The sequence below is a fragment of the Aquila chrysaetos genome, chromosome 15 (assembly GCF_900496995.4).
Source record: "Aquila chrysaetos chrysaetos chromosome 15, bAquChr1.4, whole genome shotgun sequence".
In the NCBI taxonomy this organism is placed as follows: Eukaryota; Metazoa; Chordata; class Aves; order Accipitriformes; family Accipitridae; genus Aquila; species Aquila chrysaetos.
The window spans coordinates 394,057-413,487 of NC_044018.1; the positions used below are offsets into that span (position 1 = coordinate 394,057).

The 19,431-nt window shown below is 60.8% G+C and overlaps 1 protein-coding gene and 4 non-coding genes across 5 annotated transcripts; 2 read left to right on the forward strand and 3 right to left on the reverse strand.

The window, feature by feature from the left end:
* Positions 1–141: 141 nt before the first annotated feature.
* On the reverse strand, positions 142–214 carry TRNAA-AGC. Its single transcript has one exon. It is a non-coding gene; the product is annotated as a tRNA-Ala (tRNA).
* A 239-nt stretch (positions 215–453) lies between these two features.
* TMEM214 (transmembrane protein 214) lies at positions 454–15,951 on the reverse strand. Its single transcript, XM_030037317.2, has 17 exons — positions 15,748–15,951; positions 15,240–15,445; positions 12,858–13,008; positions 11,487–11,621; positions 9,730–9,812; positions 8,846–8,951; positions 7,629–7,710; positions 5,709–5,810; positions 5,454–5,595; positions 4,626–4,717; positions 4,449–4,497; positions 3,756–3,869; positions 3,306–3,423; positions 2,741–2,837; positions 2,308–2,476; positions 1,502–1,653; positions 454–992 (listed from the first exon to the last, which is right to left on the reverse strand). Exons 1-17 carry the CDS (start codon positions 15,887–15,889, stop codon positions 866–868), a joined length of 2,067 nt encoding a protein of 688 aa, XP_029893177.1. The 5' UTR covers positions 15,890–15,951; the 3' UTR covers positions 454–865.
* An 825-nt stretch (positions 15,952–16,776) lies between these two features.
* LOC115351432 lies at positions 16,777–16,940 on the forward strand. The gene has a single exon (XR_003926810.1). It is a non-coding gene; the product is annotated as a U1 spliceosomal RNA (small nuclear RNA).
* Positions 16,941–17,640: 700 nt separating this feature from the next.
* Positions 17,641–17,804, reverse strand: LOC115351433. The gene has a single exon (XR_003926811.1). It is a non-coding gene; the product is annotated as a U1 spliceosomal RNA (small nuclear RNA).
* Positions 17,805–19,238: 1,434 nt separating this feature from the next.
* LOC115351423 lies at positions 19,239–19,402 on the forward strand. The gene has a single exon (XR_003926801.1). It is a non-coding gene; the product is annotated as a U1 spliceosomal RNA (small nuclear RNA).
* The last annotated feature ends 29 nt before the right edge of the window (positions 19,403–19,431 follow it).

The window sequence follows — 19,431 nt, forward strand, 5'->3', positions numbered from 1 at the left end:
TTCGCCGCCCCCACCCGTGAACGGGCTACACGCGCGCCGCTGCGTGCACGTATTACGCCAAAACACACGAATGGATAAGCATATACGCACACACGCGTGTGTGTGTGTGTCGTCACACCCCCACCCCTCGCCAACCAAAACTGGAGGATGCGGGTATCGATCCCGCTACCTCTCGCATGCTAAGCGAGCGCTCTACCATCTGAGCTAATCCCCCACCACCGCTCTGCTGACTGCCAGCAACCCCCCTACACCCCCCCCGGTCCCGGGGGGGGGGATCTACCCAGGCCCAGCTCCATTGTAGGAGTGCAGGCAGCTGCCTGTGCAGGCAACACAGCCCTGGAAGGGGCATGGGGTGCTTATCAGCAACGGAAATTATGGCAATTATGGTGGTTCTCCCCCACCCCGCAGGCACCTTTAGTAAGAAGGAACAAAAAGCACTAATTAAAAATAAAATAAAATAAAAAAATCAGTGTGGTTCATTCACCCATGGGAAGGGGGAGGGTGTGTGGGTGTGGGGGGAGAGATGTCCAGGTGTCCAACTCTGATCCTTTGATGCTTCGGAGCAGACGCACTTGCAGGCAAAAGCATGAAGGTACAGGGATCACAGATGCGGTTAAGACCTAGAGCAGGGACAGTGGTACAGGGAAAGCCAAAGCTGTGGAAAAGCTGGACCTGTGTTTCCCAGGAAAAACAAAACAAAACAAAAAATGCCCCTGTAAGCCCCAATTTGAGCCCAAAGTCCCCATATGCATCTCCCTCGGCATCCCCATCCTGCAGCCAGCACCAAGTTGCGCTGAAGATATTCCTCGGTGGCCGGAACATCGGGAGATGGCACAACCATGTCCCCACTCCTCCAGAAAGCAGATCAGTGTCCAGAAATCATAGCCAAGGCCCAGTTTTTGACAGCTAGGGTTGTGTTTTGCAGGTAAATCCAAGAAGAATAGGTAAAGCTTGTCAGGTGCTCTCTCATGCAGTCCCATGACACTTCTCCACTGGAAAAGCAAGGAGAACAGGTTACAGGCAGGGAACTTGCTGTCTACAGGGCAGGCAGACCTGCAGGCAGCAATGGCAACCCAGCCCCAGCATTACAAGCCCAGGAGGCAGATAGGAGCCCCTCGAGTTGGCAGCAGTGCCCACTCACAGGGGTGAGCACACCCGGCCTTTAGCAGGTGCAGAGCTCAGGGTGGCTGCAGGTTCTGCGGCAGAGGCACCTGCCTGCGCTGCCCACAGGGCAAATGCTGCTCCCACAGGGGTACAAGCTCTCTGGGGGACCGCAGGTCACTCACACCAGCCACAGTGCCACATCCCAGCCCCTCTGCCCCAGCAGGACCAGGAGCCACCCCCAGCCAGGACAGGGAGAGACTCTGCTGCTGTACCGAGGGACTGACCCCCCCCACCGGCAGCCACGGGGCAGCACTGGGCTTGGAGATCATCCCGGGGGAAGCAGAGCAACACTGGAGCCTGCAGCACTGGGGGGCTCGAGGAAAGCAGAGATGCTCACTTGCAGGAGTCCACACAGTGCTTCCAGCCCCGCTCGAGCTCTGCAGCCACGCACTCCAGCAGCGGCAGCAGGCAGCTTCGCACCAGGAAGAGCAGCAGCTCTCTGACGCACTCGGCGAAGTGCAGCAGGGAATCCGGGACCCGGGACTGGAGCTGCAGGGGCAGAGAGAGCCGGCGCAGGTTTAACACCAACCTCCCCTTCAAGCGCTGGGTTTGTGTACCCTGAGGAGCCCGATGCCCGGGTTATCTGTGAATGAGGCTCTGCCAAACCAGGCTGTCCCACTCCCTCCCCTTTCCACGCTCTCCTTCCACAGTCTGGCATCACCAAGCCCTCCCCACGTTCACCGCTTGGCTTGGGCACAGCACATCTCCACCAAACAGCAAAGAGACGGTATCCACGCTGTGGGATGTTAAAGTTGCCCCTCTTCCACCAAACTGCTGATTCTCAGAAGACTAGTGAGCTATCTTTGAGACCTCTCCCTTTCAGACCTGACAGAGTCATTGGTAGCAGCTGGGAGGCAGCCAAGGTGAGCAGTAGCCATGGGGGAAGAACAGCATCAGAGACCGGCTGCAGTGCCTCCCTGTCCCCAGACCCACCAGCACCGGCGGGCTTGAGCCGATGGCCAGGGCAGAAGCACTGACAGCAATGTCGTCCTCCTCCTTCGGGCCTCTCCTCCCACCTCCCACCCTTGGCGTTGCCACCTGGCAGGAACCCCCGACATGGGGTCTTCAGTCTCACAAGCCCCCACGGGCTGCGGCCACGCCGACATTCCTCATCTCTCCCAGCAGCTGGGACATCCTTCTTACCCACTCAATGAACCAGGGCAGGCTGTCGTGGATCCAGGAGAGCAGGGCGGAACACTGCTCAGACGCGTACAGGGCCACCTCACCACTCTTAGCCCAGAGCAGCTCCAGCTGTGGCTGCAGGACGGCCGCCACTTGGGAGCCGTAGACCGGCAGGCTCCTCTCCAGCCACCTGGAAGAGAGCAAGTGCTGGCTGAGGGCATCGTCGGCTGCCCCAGCACCGCTGGTGGAGCCACGGGGGCACGTAGGTACCTGGAGCGGCTGCCACAGGCCAAGAGAAGAGAACTCAAGAGCAGAGCTGAAAGCCCTTTCAGGCAGAGCTGGAGAACACATTCCCAGCAGAGAGTGCTCCCCTACAGAGATCACTTTGTGCTGCAAGAACAGCTTCACGCCCATGCAGACACACATGCTGCCACCCAGCACCGCTGCCACTGACCTGTACCCTTCGAGGCAGCAGTGGGAGACCTTCTGCCAGGCTTGCTGTGAGGCCGGCAGGATGCCAGAGGAACGAAGCAGGTGAGCAGAAGAGGAGGCTGGAAGACACAAGAGCCATTCCCTGAGCAAACCTTTGGCCAGGTCTGCAGGAGCCGTGCACTCAGTCTGTCCCCGAGGCCTCTCTCTGGGGACGCATAGCTTGAGCTTGTCTGCAAAACATCTTGGAAGATGCTCCAAGATGGGACAAAGAGGGGCAGAAACTCCCAATCAGAGAGAAAACCTGGGTTAGGGCAGCCCTGGGTGAAACCCTCGCGAGGGGACAGGCAGGGGGTCTGTCTGCAGCCTGCTGAGAATATCCAGCCCAATGCAGCCCACGTACCCCCCCAAAGCACCCCCCATTCAAAGACAGACCAACGGGGCCATGCTGCTTGAGGGCGGCCAGTGACACAGACTCAGGGTGAAGGCAGGGGTGTGGAGGGGCTTCACTCGGGAGAACAGCAAAGTTAATGTCCCGCAAGGACATTCCTCCGCATCTCACAGAGCCATGAACAAAGCTGCCACCTTACCCTGGAAGGAGCCGTGTGTCCGGACATCGTGCAGGAGGAAGCCAGCTGCGAAGACCAGGAGGACGAGCAGCAGCTGCGACCAGGGGAAGCCCTGGCCCTTCATCTTGCGCAGCAGCTCCTGGGCAAGTGGGAGGATGAGGCCCCGTCACCGTGTGGCTCCCGAGGCCAGGGAGGTACCCGTGCGGCCGCAGCACCCTCCGGCAGCACACTGCCGCGCTCGCGGCTGCTCTCACCACCCACCCCCGGCTTCCTAGTGGAAACCAGTGTCATCTGCCAAGCAGCTGGTAGGATGGACAAAGGCCAGCACCATCTGTCCTCAGCGTGTCCTGCAGATGTGCCACTGCGGGGCCCACAGCCTGGCATGTGCCGGTGGCAGGAGAGGCCGACCACAACCCCAGCATGGAGCCAAAATCTGGCTGCTGGCTGACACCAGGCTGACCCAGGGCTGACCTTGCAGGCAGCATCGCAGGCGGCCACGTCCTGGTCACTGTTGGGTCCTCTCGCCACCAGCTCCTCATTTGTTACTTTGAATGAGCGAACCGTTTCCTGCAGCGACTGACGCACCTTGGGGAAAGCAAGAGCAGTGTCACAGCACCAAGCACCCCGAGCTGGCAGCACTGCGCGCCCACACAACCCAGCACTGCAGGGGCTGCAGGAGGGAGCAGAGGGAGAGGAGACGGGAAGGGTAGAAACACTGAGGACCTACAGGATGATCAGGCTGTGGGGACACCTCCAAGGCTCCTGCACACAGGAGCAGGAGCTGCGCTGCTTCTCTAGGGACACTGAGCCATGGCCAGCATGACCTCCCCACTCATCACAGCTCCAGAACAGTGAGGCCTAATGGGGACTGAATCCAGAATATCTGAGTCTTGATGCAGCACGTACAGGGAAAGAGGCTCTCCTCTCTATCAGCAAGCAGATAAATGCCCTGACTGCAGGCAGCATGTTGCCTGTTCCCAGGACAAAGTGCTGGCTCTCAAGCCTGGCAGACACACACTCACACCAGTGGACCCAGCTGAGCCGCCAGTGTGCTGGAGCAGTGCCGGGTGGGCAAACACAGGTCCCACAGGGACCTCCTGCAGCAGCACAGGTACATTGTCTCCCCACCCCACATAACTCCTCCTTTCCACAGCTCATTCCTACCTTCTTGCTGCTGCTGTCCCAGGACTCCAGCAGATGGTTCAGAAGCAAACTATGGGGGGAAAGAGAACACAGGGCTCAGTCAGGAGCTCCGAGAAGCAACTTAACACACTCCTAAATGCTAGCAGGTTGGTGCTGGCCCTGCTCAGAGCAGCGGGCAGGCAGCAGGCACAAACCGACCTGGACTGAGAGAGGTGCTTGGTGTACAGCTGCCTCCAGACGCTGAAGGTCAGGGGGTCCAGGCTCAGGCACTGGCTCATGGAGGTCAGGAGCTGGGAAGAGACCGCACACCACATCATCACACCCAATCCTGGCCCCCAGTGTGACACATGTCACTCAGTTTGGTGCATTGGACACACCGTGCCCCAGGCTGTAGACCAGTGCAGCCGACTATCCCCCAAACCTGCTGGCTCACTGCTCTCATCCCAGCCAGCTCCTGGGGCACCGAACTCACACGTCCAGCATTCCCAGACCTTGGGTGTGGGCGGCAGGAACCCTGGCCCATGATCACTATCCTTGCCTTGTGATGGCCTGCGATCACCGTCCTTGCCTTGTGACGGCATGTGTCTGGCCTGCTGCCGCTCTGTGGGCTCTCCCCAAGCCTCCCTCCCCAGGCAGCTGGGGGACCACTGAACCCGACCCATCCTCCAGCACCTCAGAGGCCAGCTGGGCTGGGTGCTGACCTGATGTTCCCTGCTCCTGGAAAGGTCCCACTCCCTCTTTTACAGGGACACACTCCCACCTGCCCAACCCGCCTGCCCATTCAGCCTCCGACATGGGGGAGCCAAGCCCGCATGAGAGGTGGCCAGCACCCAGCCATGCTGGGGAGCCTGGCCAGCAGATGGCAGAGCCCTGACACCCACTAAAGCGGGTTGGGCAGGGAGGAATGGACCTGCTCAGCTGTCCCTCCTCGCTGGCACACCAGGGCTGCCCCGAGCCACGCAGCGACAGGCTGGGACCGGGGGTCCCGCGGGACCAATGGCCATGCGTGCCCTGCTCAGGGCTCACCTCTTTCTTCATGCCAGGAGGGCAGCTCGGCGTAGCTCGGGAGAGGAAGGAGGGGAAGTAGGTGTGCAGCGCCGTCTCTGGCTTCGCGCCGAATGCCAGCACCTTCAAGCGAGGGTAGAGCCGCCGCAGTTGCTCCTGCAGGCTGAGGGGAGATGGCACCGGGGCTGCAGAGAGCGGTCAGCAGGGCGACCAGGGCGTTCGGCCCACAGTGCAGCCCACGCTGGGATGTGCTGGGGGGGGGCGGTGCCAGCATACCTGAGCGGCAGCGAGTTGTTGGGCATGAAGGCAAAGTCCAGGAGGGGGAAGAAATCCTTGGGTCCGATCATACCGAAGCCTTTGGTCAGGTTTGGGTGCATCCTGCGCAGCAGAAACAAACCCCATGAGCCGTGACAGACATGCTGGTGGACGAACACAGCCCTGGAGGGAAGGGCCACCCTTGCCCTGGCACCGGCGGTTTCCCTTCAATGGGACACACTGATCAGGTACACACGGGCAGTTTCTAGCCACCACAGTCATCTGCCTTCGCTGCTACTCAGAGATGCTGCTACACAGCCAGCAGGCAGCTCCGGGGCTCCAGGGGCCGTATTCCATCCCGGCAGCAGCTGGCCAGACAGGATGGATGCAGGCAGCTGCCTCCACACCCCTGGGAGAAGGCAGGCGGCCTCAGGGGGCTGAGAGGGGACAGCCCCCCCCCTCCCCAGGCCACAGCAGCCAAGCAGCCCCCTGGCCCTTGGTGCTCTCGGTGTTCCCACACTCCCGCTGTGGCCCCATTGCCAAAGCACACAGAGGAAAAAAAGACAGTTTGTGTAAGCCACTTCCAGCGACCCGAGCGAGAGGCAGCGTTGACACCCGCTGCTGGTGTCAGGCACAAGGGTTCATGTGGTCTTTTTCCCGCCCCGAGAAGCTGCAGACAACGGAGGTCTGGCAGGCCTGTGGCTGTGGTTGCTGGTAAATTAAATGTAGTCAGAGAAGAGAAACCAGATTGTAGAAAGCTAATTAAATAAAGTTTCAGAAAGATCAGGATGAACTGTGAAGTTTGGCTTGATGCATCTCCATAAAGTCCTCCAGCACAACCAAATGCAACATTCTTGTTACAGTGAAGTTGTAAGAAGAACCCCTTAAATAAAAGTTCTTGAACCCTTAGGAAGGGCAGTGGATGTCCCTCAGTGCTCGCCACAAAACCGCTTCTGACCTTTCCCATTTCCGTGTCAGCTATCTGCGCTGTGCAGCACCAGACTTTCTTCCACACCAGGCGCTGGAACTGCCGCAGTAACGCCCAGCTTCCTTACACCGTGCTGAGGCGGCGACGCCAGAGATGGCGGCTGCCTTCACCCGCACAACGGCCAGCAGAGCTGCCTGTCCCGACCCTCAACCAAATGCCACCTCCCTTCTCCTTGCAGGGAAAAGCTCATCTGCCTGCAACAGCTGATGCTGCAGGCACCTCTCACCACAGCTGAGAACCCCAACGCACCTGTGCACCGCAAGAGCCGGCAGCAACGGGGACCCTGCTCCTCTGAGTGCCATCCCTCTGGGCACGGACACCACCTGCACTCAGAGCGGAGCCATGCTCCCCCAGGCACGCTGGGCAGGCGATGAGGTGCACAGGCACCGGAGAAGCCTGTTCCTGGCACAGGGTCACACCAGCGCTGCTGTGGCCTCGAGCTGCGGCACCAGAGCAGCCCATCCTGCCGCCCCAGCCAGAGCCAAGGGGCGGCTCAGCTGCTCGCTTGCCCCGGGGAGGTGACCGGGGCTGGCCGGGGAAGGGCTCTGCTTCCCCTCCACCATCAGCACCTTCCCCCCCCCATTTTAGGAAAGGCACCAGCAGGGCCAGAGAGGAAACCTGTGCAGGAAATCCAGCATTTCTATAGAGCCATAGTGGAACCAGCAGCCATCAAAGCACCAGAGGCGGTCAGGAGACACTGCAAATGCTGTCTGGACACCCAACACAACAGGCAGCCACCAAAGATCAGGGACAAACTAACCTGCACAGCAAGCCCACCGCTGCAGGCTCTCCAGGTCACACCCACCCACTCACTGGCACTCTTACACACACATACTCAGGTTTTTTACACCAGCACAATGCAGACACAAAGTCACAGCACACCCAGCAGCCCAGGCAGGCTTTCATTCCTCTGAACGAAGATACCCTGATAATGAAAGCAAGGTGTAACTCACATCAGCAGACGGTCCAGGTAGGCAACGGCGTACGGGGAGAGAGACTTGATCCCAAGCACCGGGAGCATGACACCGAGCCACACTGCAGGAGAGAGGCAGCGGTCAGATCAGGAAGCAGGAGGGCTCCTGCCGTGCCTCCACACCCCAGGCCACACCGAGCACTCCCCAGCCGCGCTGCGCGCTCCTTCCATCAGCGCAAGCGCTCCTTGGGTCCGCAAGTGGCAACTGAAAAGCAGAGGAACGCTCAGGTGCCAGGACCACAGCTATATTTAAACCCAGAACAAACCATCACCTCATTCCCCCACTCAAAACGCCCAGCAGGCAAACAGACAGACAGACAGATCCCTCAGGAAGGGCTCCAGGGCAGCCATGCTACCTCACCTACTCTCAGAGGAATGGCAGAGCAGCACACTCCCTGTCTTTCCAGGCAGGATGGTTCCTCCTGGGATCCAGTGGTTTCCCTGTCCCTGCCAGGAGGAGATGCTCTCCAGAGACAAGATGCCGTAAGGACAGTTTCTATCACTGCAGCGGGGCCGCTGAGGCTGGGCACGAGATCTGAACTCACCCTTCTGTAAGCAAACTGCTTCTTGTGACATCTCCAGCTTCCCCGAAAATAATTAACCACTTCACACAGCTCTACAGTGTCACCACTCTAAACACTGAGTATTTCTGCCTCTATAAACACACTTCAGCACAAGTCGCTCCCCTTCTGTGGTGGTGACTAGCCTTTAACATATATGGCCAAGGAATGAAGGCATGCACGAGGCGTAACGAGCCATTGGGACCAGCGACACGCCAGTCAGCAAACCCCGAGCCAGCCCCACCGCAGCGTGGGGGACACCACCACTCGATTGGACTCAATCTTGAGGGTCTTTTCCAACCTAAATGATTCTGTGATTCTGCTCCCAAATGAGCATCTGACAAGCCTGGTTTGCCCTCACTGGGAGGTACCCACAGCAGCTGCGGACAACCCAGTTCCCAGGCGTCCCCCCGGAGCTGTTTGCCCCCGGGCCCCCCCTCACTGCAGCCCCCTCTCCAGCATTTCAGCAGCATGACAGCGTGTTTTGAAGCAGACCATGTGCCCGAGCGGTAACACCAGTGGGAGCGGAGATGCGCGGGCAGTACCGGGGGCCGCCCTGGCTGTCCTCCCGCTCCCCAGGGGAGGGGGAGCCCCCTCAGCAGGGATGGGTGCCCAGCCTGCCACTCCCGGCTCTCACCTTTCAGGCCCTCATGAAGGTCCGTGAATCCAGCCTGTCCCAGTGCCCAGAGGACGGTAAGGCATTTCGCTGGCCTGTTCTGGTGGGACCGTAACACCTCCAAGTACTGGGGTGAAGACAAGACATGTTAGTCGAAAAGAGCCTCAGCCTGTCCCACCCCAATGCTGCCGTGTCACCTCGTGGGGCCACCAGTGCCACAGGACCACAGTGGCTCCACTGGGCCCTGGGCTGCCCAGCCTTGCAGGGAGCAGCCCCCGGCGTGGGGTAGAGCCCCTGGCCCCCCAGGAGGGACCCTCAGCACCAGGCAAAGCCAAGGAGCCGTGCTGGCTGGTGGCAGGCAGAACCCCAAACCCCAGCCCTGGGGAAGCAGAGCCGCCGGCACCACGTGGTGCTGGACAGCAGCCGAGCTGCAGCCACCATCACCCTCTCAGCCACTTGCTTCGAAGGAGCTGGTCCCCAGAAACCCTCATTCCTGTCCCACGGCTGCCTGACCGCTGAGCACAGCCAAGGGCAGACGTGTTCTGCTCCCTCCGAGAGCAGCAGAGCACAGAGCGTGCAGCAGAGAGGGAGTGCGAGCTTTGGACAAGGTCTTTAAAGAAAAGACACGGCGGGACACTGGTGCTTACAGCAGCTCCAGCACATCTGGGGAGGAGGGCAGATACTGGAGGTACCGGTCCCTCTGCGTGGGTTACAAGCACAGGGAGGCACAAGGGCTTCATGAGCTGGACAACCCCAACAGGTCCCGAAGGGCTTCCAATTAACGGGGACAGATGTTCATTGTCCGGCTGCACCGGGGGATCCTCGGGGCGGGAGGAGGAGAGCAGCACTGCCGGGTTTACTGCATCTGCCAGGAAAGCACCTGCAAACCCAGGTATCCAGCTCACCTTGCCTAGGTTCATCGTGGCGATTTTGGGCCTGTCCAGAAGCACTGCCTGGATGCATATCCTGTACCCATGCAAAGACTCCCCTGAAAGAGAGCACAGAAGGGCCCTTCTCAGCCACGGGCTGCTTCACATGCCTCCCTCCCCCTGTGATACCCCCAGAAGGTGGGGGGGGTTGACGACCCCCTCTGCGCAGACCGGCCCTGTTCACTGGCTAATGAGCTCTGGGCACGAGCCCCACCACAGCGGCATGGGTCTTGCTCTCTCGTCGGCTGCCCCTGACCCATCCTCTGCCTAGGACCCCCCACTGCAGGGCTCCAGCCTGCAGAAGCAGGACAGACCCCACAGACCCTCAGAAACCCACCAGCAGCTTCCTAAAGCTCCCCCCCAGCAGGCAGGCATGGTCACGGCCCCAAGTCTGGGAGCTTCCAAGGGCTCATTTCCCCCTTGTTCATGTTCAAAAGAAAAGGAGGGTTCAGGGGACCCCCGTGGTTCTCAGGTGCCGTCCAGAGAACCCATCCCCCGGGACGGGTGGCTTGGCCATGGCAGGGGCTGGCTGCCCCCCACAGCAGGGGCTGGCTCCCTCCAGGCCAGTCCTGCTCTCCAGTACAGTCCCGCTGCTGCCACCACCCTCCCCTGGGGCGCACATGGCTTTCACGCCTGATGCACTGGCCACACCAGCCCACAACACAGTCAGGCTGATGGAAGGGCAGCGACGGTGGCGGTGGCAGAAGAGGCCAGCGCAGCAGCAGCACCAGGTGGAGCCCCTTCAGTCCTCCCTGTCACAGACTGACCCCGCGGTAGCTCTGCTGACAGTCAAGCATCTTCCCGAATGACACATGAACGCAACTCCCAGAGCAAAGCAGCACTTTCGGCCATTTGCTAACAACTATTTTGTGCTACTCCTGTCTCATCGTTTTTATCAGCCAGGCAGGTTTTGTGATGGAAACAAACCGCACGTGGGGTTACCGGCCATTCAGCGCAGGAAAACAGCAGAGCCGGGGGCTGGGAACCGGTGGTACCTGGGTGCTGCTGCTAAAGCTGCCGGCAGCTGCTGGCATGACAGAGGATGTATGGAAACAGGTATTTAGGGTTTGTGTCTGTACGCTGCTGAAAGCAGCAGGTCATTGCCATCATTCAGGATGCTGCTTCTGGCTGCCCGAAGACCCAGCCAACACCGCTGGGCATCTGCGTGCTCTGCTCAGGGGGTAGAAACAGCCACCTGCTCCGCGCACGGCAGCTCAGACAGGACCCCTCGCTTCGCAGGAAACACCCTTACTGCAGCACAGCAACAGAACAACTTTTACCAAGCTTCATAAGGCCAAATGGCCCCATTTTAAAAGCTGCAGCAACACACACCACAATGTGAAAGCCCTCGCAAAGGCATTTTCCACCACGCACCCTTCGGTCTGCAATTCTCCCCTTGACAGCACCATGCTGGGCTCATACCTTACACCCAGCTATGCCTGCTCTGGCTCCTCCAGCCCAAAACCCCACAGCCTCAACAGCATTTTGCATCACACTGACGAGCCACCTGGGCAGGAACAGACCCTCATGGCATGCAAGATGCACAGAAGGAGTTTCCCACTTCACTTTCTCCACAGAGGAATTCAGAAGAGCTCTTAAAACAGGCGACAAGGAGCAGCAGCATCCTCATGGTCAGAAAACCTCAGCACCAGACTGCCTTGTAGAAGAACTGCCACACTAACGGAGCACAACGGGTGTGTTGGTGCCCCAGACCTGCGCCGACCACATCTTACCTGGGGTTTTATCCAGCTCCTGTAGCATGGTATAAATACAGTGGTCGAAGAAGAGCTCCAGCACACTGGACGACCTTCCCAGCAGGGTTCTGATGATGTTCTTCAGCTCCTTGCTCACGAGGCAGTACGGATAGTCTGGAGGCAACGCAGGAGTAGGAAGAGTTTAGCAAGCGCCAGTTTGTGAGACTTTTAGCTGCAGCTGCAAGGAGAAGCTGACCCAGTGTGCAAGGTGTCACAGAGAAGGAACTTGTTCTCATACACCACACAGTCAACAAATGGCTTCTTTCTCAGTCATTCTACATTAGATGCATCTATTTCAGCAATACAGGATTGCTTTCTGTTAAATGTTGATACTGCAGGATGTACACAGGTGTTGAGAAGATATTCTGCTCTTTTACCCATTGCCAGCCCTAGCAACAAGTGCTCAAAGCAAGTGTAGACAAACAGGTCATGGATGAAAGGGAAACCCAGGCAGAAATGTCCCTTTTAAAGATGAGTGCAGATACCTGCGAGCAGATTCCTGAATTCCACAATAGTAGGTACAGGTCATGGGTCCTTACGGAGAAGGGGTGACTAGGGAAAGTCTCTAATTTGCCAACTGTATACACAATTCCATTGTCTTTGTAGTCAAGGCAAGTCAACTGTAGTGATATCACAGAATCAAGCAAACAATCCCCATTTTATTTGTTGAATAAAGAACACCAGTCTTGTGCCTTTTCTATTACCAAGTTTCCTAAGACAGTTTTGGCACAGAAAAAAACACCTGTTTGGAAGGGGGGAAAAAACAAAGAAAAGCCCAAACGTCTCAGTTTGCAGGGAACAAGCCTGGACTGTGGGACAGGCTTGACCTGATTTGTCTCAGGTGAAAACAGGAGATTTTTTTCCTTTCATGTCTGTGACTGTTTTGGTCCTGTCTGCTCTGATGTTTCTAAAAACTGCCTCTTTAGCGAGCTGTCCTTTAACCTGTACTCTTAAGAAACCTGCTCAAAATAAACCTGGCAAAGAATAGAGCACTGAACTCCTTCAACTCTTCCTGCTGGGACCAAGACAGTTGGACTCAATGATCTTAAGGGTCTCTTCCAACCTAAATGATTCTCTAAGATTGCCTGGGGGGGGACAGGAGGGCAGCAGTCAGCGGCGGCTTCTTCCTGGGCACTGTCCCACACTGCACCCTGTACCCGTCTGCCCCATCACCCCACAGCTTGGCTCCGCATGGTTTTAAGGACCATGCTGAGCTGGCCCAGACGCAGAGAAGCGCCTGCCCCACACACCCCACGGCTCTGCACACCTCTGTGAACACAAGGCCACTCCAGAGCGAAGCTCCAGGGTGCAGCCTCCCCCCAGCAGTGGGGCAGGTTAAACACCACTGACCGTGGGGGTGCTGGCTCAGCGTGGGGTCACTCCTGGGTGCCTGCAGCTTGTAGTTGAGATAGCTGGCCAGGTCCTTCACCCAGACGGAGGGGTTCTCGGGGAACACGCTCTGGCTTTTATCCAGCTCCTTCTGCAGATCTGCCAAGTCGAGCTGGAAGCGACAGACAGACAAGTTCAACTCAGGATGTGCAGAACTACTCAAAAAGCACAGAAAGAAGAAAGTTAACTTCAGCTCCTAAGGGGCTGCTGGGCACAGAGTGGAATGCTCCCCACCTTCATCCTGAGAACGCTGCCCTTCCCACATGGAAACAGCCCCCCCGCCCCCAATCCACCACCTGCTAATGCAAATGGGAAACAGCATTTAGTTTTGTACTGGAAACACATTTTCTTCAGATTAGCAAAGACTGCTACCGGGGAATAACAAAACCCACATGGGGAACTGCAGGCGCCTGGCACTGAAGGGGCTGCAGAAAGCCCCAGAGCCAACAGAGATGTCAGAAGGACAGGCTACACTGGCACAGCCGCAGGAACGAGCTCTTCCCCTTCCTCAGAGCCCTGCTCCACCTTCCCGCCGGTGCCGGCACGCCAGCCGCAGCTCTGCCGCTTTGTGCTCCCACATGCCCTGTGGCAAGCATTGCCTGGGACCAGGCGGCTCTGTGCAAACCGCCGAGGAGCATGCCGGCATCGTCAAAGGCTCGCTCTGGGCAGGAGACAGCTCAAGGCTGCAGCTCGGGAAGGATCAGCCCAGTGTTATCCCAGTGTGGCTGGGTTGTGTGAGCATCATCAGGCAACTCTGCACCCACAGCCCTCCAAGAAAAAAATAGCCAAGATCATCAAGACCTACCCAATTAACAACCTGTAACCAACAAACCACGAGTACGGACAGCAGCTCACATGCCTTCTCCTTCCTCTGGCTATGCTATTTGTCATGAAACATGCTTATTGTCTGCTTTTAAATTCAAAATTATCTTCAAGCTCACAGGGAGAGATACCCTGTCTACACTTCAGGGAATTTAGGAGATGCAGCAAGACTAATGGCTGTTTGAAGTTTTGCAGAGTCTAACATTTCAGTACACAGCAGATTTCAGCCATAGCACGTTACTAAATCTGAGTTGGTCACCTTTTGTTGCATGTTTATTTCAGCAACCATATTGAAAAGAGGAATAAGAAAAAAAATAGCTGCTGCTATGTCAAAAAATGAAACGACGCTGTCAGTGAAGCTGACAGAGCAACAGTCACACAATGGCATTTGTCGCTGCTGAGCTGTGCAGAGCAGTTACAGGGCAACCACACTTCAGCCCCAGGCCGCTCTCCCTGAGGAATATCTGCCCTGACACACACAGAAATAACATGTTAATTTGCTCCGAGCTGCCTCCATGTACAAAAGCTGAATGTGGAGAATCGCTTGTGCCCAGTGGAGTGGAGGAAACCACCCCCCCGCTGCAGGGGAGATCAGAGATGCTCAGGGAACGAACGAGACCCAACACTCAGGTGAAAGTGAGGAGCTGGGTGGGCGACCACTGCGGGAGAGCCCTGCTGGGCAGACGCTTTCCCAGCAGACATGTTACCTCAACAGAGAGTCAGTTTGGGGTTCCCTGCTAAAATGCATCCATGCTCAGACACCACAAGAACAGGCAGGAGGAAGACAAACGAGTTCTACAGATTCATCTGAAACGCAGGGAGCGTGAGCTGCAGAAACAGCTCCCCAGGGCCTCAGCCGGTCAGACAGGGAGGGGGTTTCACCAAGGACATTTTCTCAGGATTCCTCCCAGACAGCAGACAGGGAGTGGGCGAAGAAAGAAACCAGAAATTCCCTTCCAGCCACCTCCTGCTGTTCTGTCTCCTGCCTACAGCAAAAGTACAACTTCAAGCACGAGACATCTCCCAGGCCAGCCTGGCGCTCGCCAAAGCACCGAGCACCATCTGTTCTGCTCCCACAGCGAATGCAACCACCCTGGGCCACAGCCAGAGGCAGGCAGGAGCACTCATCCCTGCAAGAAGGCAGGGGTATGTTAGTGAGCCTGGGGGGTCTCCCAGCAGAGAGGGGGTGGGGGGCGGGAGCTGGCCTCCTCCTCCGGAGGTGCGATGAACCCGTGCTGTAAGCCTGAACCGAAACAGGGCACTGTACTCTTTCTACTGCTCCCTTCTACAGGATTTAACAACACCCTGAGCGCCCAGGCTCTTGCTCCCAAAGTGGTGGAGAGCACAGGCTGCTGGAATGCCGGCCAGGGAACCACAGCACCCAGAGCTTCGGCTCTACTGCGTTGGTGTGGGTCAGGAGTGAGCTGGGAACTCTCAGGCCTGCAGGAACGGGGCGGTGTGGGGACAAGCAGCCCGCGGGCAGGGCACCCATGAGGGCACAGCCTGGCCAGGCACACTCACAGTTCTCAGGGCTTCTTCCAGCGAGTGGCATTTGCCGGGCTTGACACTGGCGTCGTTTGCCGACGGCTTCTTCGCGCTCTTGCCCGTGTGCTGCTTCCGGTGCGGCTGCTCAGGCGCCGAAGCGGGAGGGACCTGCTCCTTGTTCTGCTTCTTCAGTGTCCGCTCAAAGCCCAGCTCAAAGATGGTGTCGGAGGTAGCGATGGGAGCTGGAACCCGGGGGAAAGGGGAAAAGGTGGCCGAGTGCTCCGCCGACAGGACCGACACAGTGCACCGGCGGTACACGGGCCCGATAGGCAAACCGGGACTGAGCCCCAGCGCGGGAGTGGGGAGTGGATCGGGCCCACCCCGGGTCCCACCACCGGCCCCCGGGCTCCGCTCGCCCACGGCCCCACTTCAGACCACCCGGCCCCCAGCAAACCCCCCCTCCCCGTGGCGCCGCAGGACCCGCCGGGCCCCTCGCAACCCGCCCCAGGGGAGGCCGCCGGGCCGCGACACCCCAGGCACTCACCGGCCAAAGGCAACGCGCGGCCGGCGTTGGCCTCCCCCAGGGCGCGGCGGCTGCCGGGGCCGCTGGCGGGACGCCGGCCCTTCCGCACCACCTCCCAGCGCCCGCCGCCGGCCGAGGCCGGGCCCTGGCCCGCCGCCGCCATCGCCGCCGGCCCAGGGGAGCGGGAGGAGGACGGTGGCGGCGCCGAGAGGGGCGGGGCGCATGCGCCCGCCGGACCCGCCGATTGGCCGCCTCCGCGCAAACGGGACCCGCGCGGCGGGTGCCACGTCTCCCCCCCCCCCCCCGGCCCCGCCGCTCCACGTGATCCGCCAGCCCCACCCCCCCCGCCCCGACTCGTCCAGGCGGGGCCAACAGGCTCCGCCCACAGAGGGGGCTAGCTACGCCCCTAGAGAGGCCCGGCTCCGCCGCCGCAGCGCGGCCGCTGCCGGGAGGTCTCCGCCGCCCGCCCCGGCACTCCTCGCGTTGTCGGAGCCGCTACCGCGGGGCACGGCACGGCCGACCTGCGGGCACCGCCGCCCCAAAGACGGCACCGGCCCGTCCCGCCTCCTCCGCGGGCCCCGGGCACGGCACGTCACAGGAGAGGGCGGCACGAGAAGGCGGAGGGGCGGGGCCTGCAGAGTGGGGCGGGGCCATGCAGATAGCGCCGCCGGCGGCCAAGGTGCAAGGAGGCGAGGCCTTCGAGGGAGGGGTGGGGCTATGCAGACACAGCAGATGCAGGGCGGGGCGTTGCAGGTGAGGCGGGGCCATGCAGAGCGCGGCGCCGCCGGCTGGGCCGCCAGGGGCGGAGCCTTGCGGGACGGGGGCGTGTGCATGCAGATCAGCCACGGCGCGGGATGGCGGGACATATCCGCGATACAAGAGGACGCCGGCCACGGGCGTCGCAGGAGCTGCGTGGACGCCGCGTGGCGGGCAGATGTGGGGTTTAGAGTGAGTGTTGTGCGTGGGCGTGGCGTGCGACTGTGGGCGCGTGTGTCCGTGTGTTGAGAGCAGGTGGTGGTGCGTGCGGCGTTGTCGGGTGTGAGAGAAGGCATACTTACCTGGCAGGGGAGACACCATGATCAGGCAGGTGGTTTTCCCAGGGCGAGGCTCATCCCCTGCACTCCGGGTGTGCTGACCCCTGCGATTTCCCCAAATGCGGGAAACTCGACTGCATAATTTGTGGTAGTGGGGGACTGCGTTCGCGCTCTCCCCTGGCATTCGCGTGGCAAAAACAGGACCGATAGAACCACGAAAAATACAGGAGAGGATGACCGTCTTCCGTAGATCCGCAGCTAGGGCTAGTGGCCCGCGAGGGTTGAGGAGATGGTCGGGGCTACGTCCGTCCGCGGAGGGCATATCCCGCGTGGTGGCGGAGGCAGACCCGTCTCGCGCCGGCCACGATTCACACCATCTCGGCGGCGGGCGGAGGAGGCCGGGTCGGGGCGCAGCGGTTCCTGCAGGAGCCGGGGCTTTTCCGGTGGCTTTCAAAGCCGCGATCGGAACTCGGCGGTAATGGTCAGAACATGGTCAGAACAAGGTATTTCCCTGCCCTCGAGCATCGCGTCTGCTTCCTGACGCGCTGGCTCCAGCGCGGCTGCTTGCGCCGGGTCCCGAGGTCCCACGGCGGGGCATTTCCGCGCACCGGATGCCCATCGGCCCCGCCGGTGTCAGCAGCGAGAGCAGTCCCATCATTTCACCCTCCGACTCGAGCTCCATCCCGAGGGGCCGCGGGGGAAGGGCGGAGCGCGGATCGCGGAGGCCCCTGCAGACGGACACCGAAGCGCCGCCAGCGCAGAGCTCGACCACCGCCGCTCGGAACAGTCAGAACGGCGCTACAAGCGCAGGGAACCGTCAATACGGGGTGGTGATATGCACCACACCACAGATCTGTGTCTGTTTTTGCCACGCGAATGCCAGGGGAGAGCGCGAACGCAGTCCCCCACTACCACAAATTATGCAGTCGAGTTTCCCGCATTTGGGGAAATCGCAGGGGTCAGCACACCCGGAGTGCAGGGGATGAGCCTCGCCCTGGGAAAACCACCTGCCTGATCATGGTGTCTCCCCTGCCAGGTAAGTATGCCTTCCCTCACACCCGACAACGCCGCACGCACCACCACCTGCTCTCAGCACACGGACACACGCGCCCACAGTCGCACGCCACGCCCACGCACAACACTCACTCTAAACCCCACATCTGCCCGCCACGCGGCGTCCACGCAGCTCCTGCGACGCCCGTGGCCGGCGTCCTCTTGTATCGCGGATATGTCCCGCCATCCCGCGCCGTGGCTGATCTGCATGTCCCCGCCCTCGTCCCGCAAAGCCCCGCCCCTGGTGACCGGGAGCGGCTCTGCCGGCGGCGGCGCGATCTGCGAAGCCACGCCCCTGTCCCCAAGGCCCCGCCCCGGGTCACGCGCTCAGGGCGGCGCCACCGGGCGGCCTCGGGGAGCGCTCCCCCCGCCCCTCCCCGGCCGCCCGCGGAGGTGCCCCCTCCGACCGCGCCCGCCGCGTCGGCGATAGTCGTGACAGCACTCGGGGCGTCGTCCCTCCAACCCAGGCCACAGCATCGGGAGCGGCACGGGGACGGCCAGCGGGTCCCCGGCGAAGCTCGGGCAGCGCGGGGAGCGTGCCGAGGCCGCAGCCGGGAGGGTGACCGGGGGCAGCAGGCGCGTCCCGGCCCCGGGGACCAGGCCGGGCGAGGTGAAGCCCCGCAGGAGCTGAGCGGCCAGGGGTGCCGGAGAGCGCGGGCAGGGTGCTGTACGCAGGGAACCTGGTGACACCGGAGGTGGCAGAGGTGGAGGCATCACCCCGGGCTTTGGGGTCCCAGCACCCTGAGACCGGGGAAAGGCTGGAGCAGGGACGGTGTCCCCCGGGATGGGGATCAGGGCAGGGAGCGCTGCAGCAGCGCAGATGCACACGAGTGCCAGGGCCCGACAGGACGGTGCAGGCGTGCCACGCCAGCTGGCAGAGGGTCATCCACCGCGAGCCACGCTTGGTGACCTGTGATCGGCCACGGTGATGGCTGAGGTGCCGGAGGGCTGCAGGAGGGCAAATGTTGCCCGCGCCACACGCGGCCGGTGCCAGCGCGGGAGCAGCCGAGCACGACAGCGGCGCCGGGGCCTGTGAGGCCTGTGAGGCCTGTGGGGAGTGTCGGCTCCGCGGTGGGCGCCCGGGTACAGGGACAGAGGGACGCCAGCCGACCCACGGCCGGGGACGGGGGCACGCAGATCGCGCCGCCGCCGGCAGAGCCGCTCCCGGTCACCAGGGGCGGGGCTTTGCGGGACGAGGGCGGGGACATGCAGATCAGCCACGGCGCGGGATGGCGGGACATATCCGCGGTACAAGAGGACGCCGGCCACGGGCGTCGCAGGAGCTGCGTGGACGCCGCGTGGCGGGCAGATGTGGGGTTTAGAGTGAGTGTTGTGCGTGGGCGTGGCGTGCGACTGTGGGCGCGTGTGTCCGTGTGTTGAGAGCAGGTGGTGGTGCGTGCGGCGTTGTCGGGTGTGAGGGAAGGCATACTTACCTGGCAGGGGAGACACCATGATCAGGCAGGTGGTTTTCCCAGGGCGAGGCTCATCCCCTGCACTCCGGGTGTGCTGACCCCTGCGATTTCCCCAAATGCGGGAAACTCGACTGCATAATTTGTGGTAGTGGGGGACTGCGTTCGCGCTCTCCCCTGGCTTGACGGTGGTTAAAGACAGAACTTAA

What these genes read in the sequence shown, in the direction of transcription:
- TMEM214 (XM_030037317.2), bottom strand. Translation starts at nt 15,889, where the DNA reads ATGGCGGCGGCGGGCCAGGGCCCGGCCTCGGCCGGCGGCGGGCGCTGG. An exon ending in CCACGATGAACCTAGGCAAG is followed by an intron (nt 8,952 to 9,729) that starts GTGAGCTGGATA and finishes TCTTCACCCCAG; the next exon opens with TACTTGGAGGTGTTACGGTC. An exon ending in TGCCCTGGTTCATTGAGTGG is followed by an intron (nt 1,654 to 2,307) that starts GTAAGAAGGATG and finishes CTGCCCCTGCAG; the next exon opens with CTCCAGTCCCGGGTCCCGGA.